This window comes from Gekko japonicus, unplaced genomic scaffold (genome assembly GCF_001447785.1).
Source record: "Gekko japonicus isolate JY-2015 unplaced genomic scaffold, Gekko_japonicus_V1.1 scaffold939, whole genome shotgun sequence".
Lineage (NCBI taxonomy): Eukaryota > Metazoa > Chordata > Lepidosauria > Squamata > Gekkonidae > Gekko > Gekko japonicus.
In genome coordinates this window covers 45918-54826 of record NW_015174301.1, presented here as the reverse complement: position 1 = coordinate 54826, position 8909 = coordinate 45918, and the positions used below count along the sequence as shown (strand labels likewise).

The window sequence follows — 8909 nt, the reverse complement described above, 5'->3', positions numbered from 1 at the left end:
ACTCTTTCAGAAGAACACGAAGGTTTCCCAGCAGACACAAAGCTGCCCAACTGTGCTCCCGGGGCAGAGAGCGTGCATCCGATCCCGACGCTTGCAGCCAGCTTGCCCATCGCTGGCACAAAACAGATGCTTGGATTTTGCAGCGACGGCCGTTTCAGTCCTCGCTTCAGCCTCTGCTATCCATTCTGGCGCACACCAGAGGCTCGTACCCAAATCATCGGTGAAGATTTTCCCTAGAAATATTCAAGGACAGCCGGCTTCCTCTCAACACATTATCTTGCAATCCTAACCAGTTCTTCTCCCCGCACGTCAGGACTGGGGAGGCCGTGGAAGGAAAGGAGCCCTGTGGGGCACCCGAGCCGAAGAAATACACGCTGAAGGTCATCCATTCCCCCAGGCCCATCCCCAGCGCTTCCCGGATTTCGTTTCTGTCGCTGTAAACCAAGGCCCTGCCGCTCAGATTGTGGTCCTTCAGTCTCGCTTTATACCGCTGGGCGTTCTCCTCCTTCAAGTCCAGTTTGTCCATCTGCAGAAAGACAGGAGAACAAGAAGAAGAGGAGGAGGAGGAGGAGGAGATTGGATTTATACCCCCGCCCTTCACTACCCGAAGGAGTCTCAGAGTGGCTTACAATCTCCTTCCCCTTCCCCTCCCCACAACAGACACCCTGTGAGGTAGGCGGGGCGGAGAGAGCTAAGAAACTGCTAAGACCAAAAAAAATATGTGTGAGCCGGAGGCTAAAAAAACTGTGAGCTGGCTCACACTAACTGGGCTTAGAGGGAACACTGGGCACAGCCCCTTGGGGACCCCCCGAAAACCAGGAGGCTCCCAGTCCCCGGCACCGAGCGATACGATCCCGCCTCCACCTACCTCCCGGCAGACTTCTTCCACCGACATCCTCATCAGCGTACACTGGGAGAGCCCCAGGGACTTCTCCGTCCGCTTCAGGCTGTGGCTCCCCCGCAAGAGCTCCATGTGCCTCTTCAAGGAGGAGTCCAGGTTGACCGTAAAGGGCAGGAAGAAGAGGGCGTCCTCCACCTGGAACCGGCCGCTGAGGAAGCTCTGGAAGAGCTCGGGGTCCCCGTCCAGCTCCAGGAGCTTCTCCAGCTGGGCCTTGAACATGTCGAGCTCCTCCATGTACTTCTCGTACACCTCCCACAGGAAGAGGTTGTGGGCCAGGTGGCACCCGTGGGACAAGCCCAAGTGACTCATCTGCTCGTCGTCCTCGATACACTGCAGGATCCAGCTCAGGCGGCAAGGCCACTGGTTGGCCAGGAGGACCCAGGCGGCCGCCTTCCGCGGGCACAGCTTCTCCCGGGGGACTTCCGTCGCCATGAGTCTGACCGTGACGGAGATGGTGTTGACGATCCTTTTCATCTGCACCAGGTTGTCCGTCATGTATTCCTTCATGCTCCCATCCTGGAGGAACTCCAGAGCCTTCTTGATCAGCTCTTTGGCTTTGAAGCCTTTCCCGCATCTCCCTCTCGGCGGCTATCGGCATTCGGGAACTGTGACCACCAGAGGTATCTCGGCATCGTCTTTTATCTTCTTGGGCCCGTTATAGCCCGCAGAATCCCCTAAAGGGCACGAAGCCGATCCCGGAAGAGGACCTGCCTGGTTTTCCCGCCGGTTCCTCTGCTGGGAATCCGCCCCCGGTTCTTCCTCGTCTTCGAAGCTCTTCTCCAGCTCTTCCCTCCACTCCACGATATTTCTAAGCAGCTGCATCTTGGTCTCGCAGTCCATCTTGGGGACCGAGAAGGGCAGAGTGATGATGCGGTCCAAGAACTCGTAGCCGTTGTTGGCCATGCCTTTCATGTACAAGGAGCTCTCCACGCAGGCCACAATCACGCTCGGGTCGACCGCCAGGATGGAGATGAAGGGCGCCTCGTAGTCCGAGAGGAGGATGTTCATGGCGTCCAGGACGCCCACCACTTTGTCGGGGCTGCAACGGTCCAAGCTGGAGATCACCAGCACCACGCGGAGCTTCCTCCGCTGGAAGATCTCCATGAACTGGAGGAACCTGGCGACGACCTTGACTTCCCTCTTGACACTGCTCATGAAACCCAGCTGGGCGCTGAGGTCCGTCCGGTTCATCTGCCTCTCCAGCTGGGCCTTCTGAGTGACAACCACATTCCTCGCCACCATGACCGCCATCCTGATAGCCGCCGCCGCAGTGATGCCGACCGCCGTGGCCCCGATGCCCTCGACGAGAGCGATGGCATCCCCTGAAGCATTGCCGACGGGAATCCCAAAGACAAAGATGAGGACAGCCACCCCAATGGCCACTCCGGAAACGAGGAGCACAGCAGCCCACAATGGGAGGCAGAGGTATTTCTTGCTGACCCATTCTTTATCGAGAGGTGCGTAAACGACGCCGGATTTCCTGCCCACGGCCCGGTAGAGACTCATGGGGACGAGGCCAAAGTAGCCCTCGATTCCGTCACACAGAGCAGTAATCAGGCCTGCCCAGAGCTGATCGCTGCCAGCGTATTCCCAGGCGCTAAAATGGATAAAGAGGTGCCGCACGTTCTTCCTTTCCTTGTGCCGGGGCGTCAGGACTGGGCGGTAGAAGATCATAAGGAAGACAAGGGAGACCAGATCCCGCCCCGAGGCCCCGCGCTGTTTTGTCCCCGTCTGCTGAAACTCTTGCTTGTCTTTTTTCAGCGACTGAAGACCCATGTACTCTGAGGTGAAAAGGAAAAGATTTAGACCACACATCTTGTCAAATCGTAAGCCTGTTTTGATACCCATTCGTTGTATAACACTTGCATTTTGAAAGCACTTTAGAACTGACCACTCTCGTTAGACCCAGCCGTTCAGCTGGATGCTCAGAGTCCTAGGGGCACAGAAGAATTTGTTTGTTTATTTCCTTTGCTTATCATCCGCCGTTCTCATTGAGACTGAAGGCAGATTGCGTGGCATAAAACAGTGTAATATAATCGCACGAGAGATCTAATAAGCCATGCAGTAGGATTAGGATTGCCAGAATGAGAAAGTGCGAAAAAAGTAGCAGATAAACCATGCAGATAACAGAATTCAAATGGAAACAGATTAGCCCTCCCTGGTCTTTCCCAACAAGAAAAAGGGCAGGAGATGGAAGAGTGAAAGGGCAAGTTCCTGAGCCAAAAAATTGTGGACGAGGGCTGGGCTCAAAAAAATTGTGGACGAGCCGCTGGGCTCAGGCTTAATGTTCAGGGAAGGGTTTCCATTTAATTTTGTACCGGGGAACTCCTCTACCAATATTGGACAGAAGAGCTCCACCCATGAATCGCTGCCCCAAGTTATCTCCTTTTCTGTGCCCCCCCCCATGTGGGACTGGGGAGTTGGGAGCTCCAGGTACTGTGGAGAATTCTGCAGGGATCGAGGTCATATAGCTCAGCTGGCTGCATCCAAGCAGTGTTACACAGGATAACCCTGTGAGAAAAGGAGACAGATACCCCCCCAGTGGTTTTCACACTGAGAGACTCGTCCTCTGCTCTCTCTCTCTCTCTCTCTCTCTCTCTCAATTGACCCTTTCTAATATGGCCTCCCATCCAGTGGAAATGAGCCTACAGAATTCCCTTCCACTGGACGATGCACATCCTTTTTTTGTTCTCTGTGGCTGAGTTCATGGACTCACCTTGGATCCTGTTCAAGAGGAAGCTTGTGCAGTGTCCCCATGGGGCGTAGAACCCCACCGTCACAGGAGTGTGCACACAGTAGAGGGCCTTGGCTAAGGAGAAGCAGTAGGCATCATCTTTGTTCTGGAATTCTGCGTCCGGAGAACAAAAGACAGACCCACGTTAGTCCCGGTAGGGAGCAGTTTCGAATGCTGTTCTGGAGCCCCTTTTAGCGGAGGCGTTAACAAGGGTAAAATTTACACTATTCAAGAGATTTCTTTCAAAGTCATATTTCCAAATCAATTTGTGTTTATCTCAGCCCTGTCTGCATTTTGCTAGAAGTAAAATAGTTCTGATTGCCACCCCCCTTTTCCTCCCCGCACGTAAGAAACCCTGGAGCACCTGTCTTGTACTTTCCCACACAGCAGGAGATCAGTGTGGACTACAGGAGGCAGTCTAGCCATGGATTACTGCACTGGAGGACCAAAGTGTTTGGTCTGTACCGCTGGGCTCAGGCTTAATGTTTTACCCTCGGCAATTTTATTTGGAAGATTCCAGGGTATTCCCTTTGCCAATAGCCTTTGCCCTTGCAGATGTGAAACTACTGAAACAGTGTACCATGTGAAGAAGAAGAAGAGAAGAGATTGGATTTATACCCCGCCCTTCACTACCGAAAGGTGTCTCAGAGCGGCTTACAAACTCCTTTCCCTTCCCCTCCCCACAACAGACACCCTGCGAGGTAGGTGGGGCTGAGAGAGCTCTGGCAGAAACTGCTCTTTTTCAAGAACAGCTCTTATCAGAACTACAGCTTGCCCAAGGTCATGCAGCCAGGTGCAAGTGGAGGAGTGGGGAATCAAACCCGGTTCTCCCAGATTAGAGTCCGCGCACTGAACCACTACACCAAACTGGCTGTTTGAATGTTATTATGCTGGTATTAGGCAACGAATTTTATCACCAATGTTGGGTAGTGTGTCAGATTGTTCCAGGCCGACCAAGCTAATATTTATTTTAAATAGCACCGAGGAAAACATAATTGAACTAGTGGCAAAGTTTTTACTAGCTGCTGCCTAGATACGTGGTAAAATTTTGCAGGTGCTCAACGTGGGTTAATTTTTTAACGGAATTGTATTTTATGCAGAACCTGGTTTTCTATTTCTCAGACACTATGTTTTTACTTTTGTGAAATGCCATTAAAGGAATTGTTTGTGTGTGCGTGTGCTGCTGGGCTCACAATTCTTTACGGAAGTCAGAGGTCATTTCAGGGGGGATCGCGGGAGATCGCAGTTCCCCCGGGTGAGGGGCGGGGAACACGACGAAGTCCTGCCCCCTGCTTACGGCCGCCCCGCTTACGGCCCTCATTCAGCCAGGAGGAGGCAGGAGAAGAGGGAGGGTAAATTGCTTCCTCCCCGCCTCTCCCCACCCCTGCCTGCCTGGGGCCAGGGAGGGCCTTGGCGGGGCTTCCTCGCACTCCGCCGGGCCCCTGATGTCAGGGGGTGTGGCATATGCTAATGAGTTATGCTAATGAGTTCCCCTAGCTCTTTTTCTACGAAATGACCCCTGACGGAAGTAATTGGTGGGGCATTCTCTTTACCAACAGCAAAGCCACAAAGACAGAGGCCGCATTTCTTGGTTCAGACTGAACACTGCCAATGGCTGCAATCCTAAACTCTGTATACTCTTGTTGTGCCTCTTGGGAACAGTGCTATCTCTTCACTACTTAACTAGAAACTTTTATTTTTAAAAATTATTTTATCAAATTTTCAACATTATATATTTTATATGAACAAATAACAAAGATGTTCGACTATTCTAGGAACAAACACAGATGAGTCCGCATAGCACAATACAAAAGAAATACAGTCTGAACAACACCAGAAGAATAATGTTTTGTGAGCCAATAATCATTCTACACAAACAACATATCCCTACAATGAAGATTCGATGGAATTATTCCATCAGGAACCACGTCACAACAAATTTCGATTGATAGTTGCCAGAATTAGACTGGGTTAAGCCATCCGCAATTTCCCCCATTATGAATTGATCCCAAACTTTATTGTAGCAGGTCGTTAAGGTAGGTATTAAATTGGCTTTCCATTTGGAAGCTACTGCCGTTTGAGCCGCCACTAGTAAGGTTGAGATCAAGACCAGTCTTGAAGAATTTAGACTTAATTTTGGCAAGTGATTCGATATGATAGTTTCAGGAGTGGGAGGTATCTCTAGGCCCGTTATCTTTTTGATCTGTACTACTATTATCTCTTGCCGAAATTTATTTATGAATACACAAGAAACCCTTTATTCATAGTGGGCATCTGGAAAATTTGGAGCAAATCATAGGGCCAAATTACATGTTACAATATACGTGAGTCCACCATGGGGACTCGCAGCTACATTATACACGCGAGTCCCTGTGGTGGATTCATGTCCATTGTAACCTGCAGTTAGGCCCTCAGACGGGCACTGTCGAGCAGCAAAAGACTTAGCTTTTTTTTTTACCTGGATCACTCCAGGATCCTCAGCATGACTGAAACAACAACACTACAACTGCTGCCTGAAAACCGGGTGTGTCTTGCTGAACCAAAAAGGGCTGCCAAACTCTGGTAAAGCCCCTCACAGTCAGCAGTGCTGGCAATGAGCCCTGAAGTAAGGTAAAGGTGTCCCTTGCTCAAAAGCCAGTCGAGTCCGACTCTAGGGTTGCGGTGCTCATCTCCGATTCAAAGCCGAAGAGCCAGCGCTGTCCGAAGACATTTCCGTGGTCATGTGGCCGGCATGACTAAACACCAAGGCTCACGGAACGCTGTTCCCTTCCCACCGAAGTGGTACCTATTTATCTACTTGCAATTTCTTGCTTTCGAACTGCTAGGTTGGCAGGAGCTGGAACTAGAGATGGGAGCTCACTCCATCATGCGGCACACCCGGGTCTCGAACTGCTGAACTACTGACCTTCCACAGCCTGCAGCTCAGCGTCTTAACCACTTGAGCCACTGCAGCCCTGAAGTACATTGCTTTAAAAAATGCAGTAAGACGGGCTGGCAAGGGAAACTAGAATCCTTAACCGGTTAAAGACCAGCAGTGCCAATAAGGACTCCCGTGAGGTTGTATCCCCTGGGTCTGGGGGAGCTGATACACCTGCGACTGCGAGGAAAACAGGGGGATGAGTCTGTCTGAGGAGGATAAAAACCCAGCTAACGGGCTTCTCTTTCAGGTGGACACAGGGAAGCCAAGTTGCCCCAGTTACCTCTGGTCAGGGAGACCATTGCTGATAGCCGCTGCAGAGCACTGAAGATCATCGGATGCCGGTAGCTAAGGGAAGAAAGAGGAGACGGAAGAGTCATCCAGTTCATAGCCAGCCCAGGGCAAGGAAAGGGGGGAAATATCCCGAGGAACATGTTTCACATCCAGGGGCCAATGCCGATGAGTCCCAGCAGCAAAGAGGATTTCAGAGGTTGCCTTGAAAAGGGAGACGCAGCGGCTTCTCTCTCTTGAGAGAGAACGGATAGAAGAGGGAGCTGGGATTGTGCTGATGGGCCTCGTCACCTTGGAGAGCATTAAGCGAGTGTTGCCAACTCCGGGTTGGGAGATACCTGCAGATTTCGGGGTGGAGGCTGGGAGGGCAGAGTTTGAGGAAGGGAGGGAACCTCAGTGGGGTATAATCAATGTTCCTTCTAAACTGAGTTAGTGTGAGGCAGCTCACAGTTTTTTTAGCCTCCGGCTCACAGATTTCTGTCTTCGCTCAGGAAGGAGGGCTCCAAAGCAAACTGATTTACGCAGTAGCCAAATCGCTCGCTCACAACTTTAATGCCCGTAGCTCACAAAGCTGATTTTTTGCTCACAAGACCCCATAGAGTCCAGCCTCCAAAGCATCTGTGTTCTCTGGGGAAACATCCCTATTGTGTGGAGAGCAGTTATCACTCTGAGAGATCTCCAGGTTCCACCCCGGAACTACAATAACAAAAACAAAATGCACCGTGGAGAGAGCGATCGCTCAAGGTCAAATACCACTAAAGTGCTACTTAAAGGTACATGTCTCCAACCTAATAAACGAGAAAACCAAGCATGGAGATTAAACTGTAGATCTTTTAGTACGATCTACATATTGCTTGTTAAAGCACTAAGGCTTTGAAACAAATACACGAGTACCTATCTGTATAGGTAGATAACAACGTGGTCGATGTTTAGTTGTAATGATATACTGAGCCGCTTTTATTCATATTTATTGTATTTATGTTAAGTTGTTTTATGGATTGATTGTTTCATGTATATTGGTTTTATTAATGCTGTGAGCCGCCTTGAGCCAGTTCAGCGGAAAGGCGGGATAAAAGCCGAATAAATAAATAAATAAATAAACCTTCCCAAAGCAAGACCAGTAAATGGGCTGTATACAGTCCTTGAAAACACTGTCATCTTCTTTGCTGTTTCTTAGTTTCCAAACTTTCGTGTCTGCAGGGAGGCTGAGAAAACAGGCTGACGTCTCTTGTCGGCCGAGAGAGTTTCGATTCTACTTCTTCTTCAGAGCTAATATATTTTTATGTGACCACACAGTTTACATATTTTGCATGCCTTATCATACCCCCACATGGGCTCGTTACACCCCTTACGGCAAAGTGGTTTATGTGGATCACACCGAAGATTTAGTTTAATCTCCATGCTTGGTTTTCTCGTTTATTATGTTTGAGACATGTGCCTTTAAGTAGCACTTTAGTGGTATTTGACCTTGAGCAATTCATTCTCTCCGCTGGGTATTTTGTTCTTGTTAGTGTACTTTGTATCTCCGTGGTCCTGTTGTATTTCGTGCCAGGGGTCATTTCATGCCAGGAGCGCACGGGAGCGGAGCTCCGGCAGTAAAGAGCCCAGGGGGTGGGCACATGCAACAAGCCCCATCCCCTGCTCCCAGCAGCCCTCAGTCAGAGCAAGAAGCAGCCAGGTAAGTTGCAGAGCACACACACACCCCGGCACCCCGGTCCAAAACAGTCCAGTGGCACCTTTAAGACCAAGTTTTATTCAGGTACAAGCTCTCCCTCCTCTGCAAGGGCAGATCTGCACGTTCCCCCCCCCCCCAATAGCTAGCACTCCAAAACAGTCCAGTGGAGCCTGAGCAGTGGGTGTTGCCTTCAGACACACTTCCGGTGATGTCAGGGAGTGTGGCATATGCAAATACGTTATGCTAATGAGTTATGCTAATGAGCTCCTGCACCTCTTTTTCTACAAAATGGCCCGTGTTTAGTGCTATCCATCTGGAAACTGGCAACTCTAGGCAAGGCCGAGCTCTGTATACCATCTCACCAAGAGGGAAGAATGGTGAAGACTTTCCT

The 8909-nt window shown here is 50.4% G+C and overlaps 1 protein-coding gene across 1 annotated transcript in view; it reads right to left on the bottom strand.

Annotated features, from left to right (window-relative positions):
* Positions 1-214: 214 nt before the first annotated feature.
* The window catches only part of LOC107121223 (NTPase KAP family P-loop domain-containing protein 1-like), a 13527-nt gene continuing 4832 nt past the window's right edge, over positions 215-8909 (bottom strand). Inside the window, 3 exon segments of the mRNA XM_015424108.1 lie at positions 215-526; positions 869-2682; positions 3618-3749. Of these exon segments, the coding sequence (XP_015279594.1) occupies positions 215-526; positions 869-2682; positions 3618-3749 (2258 nt within the window).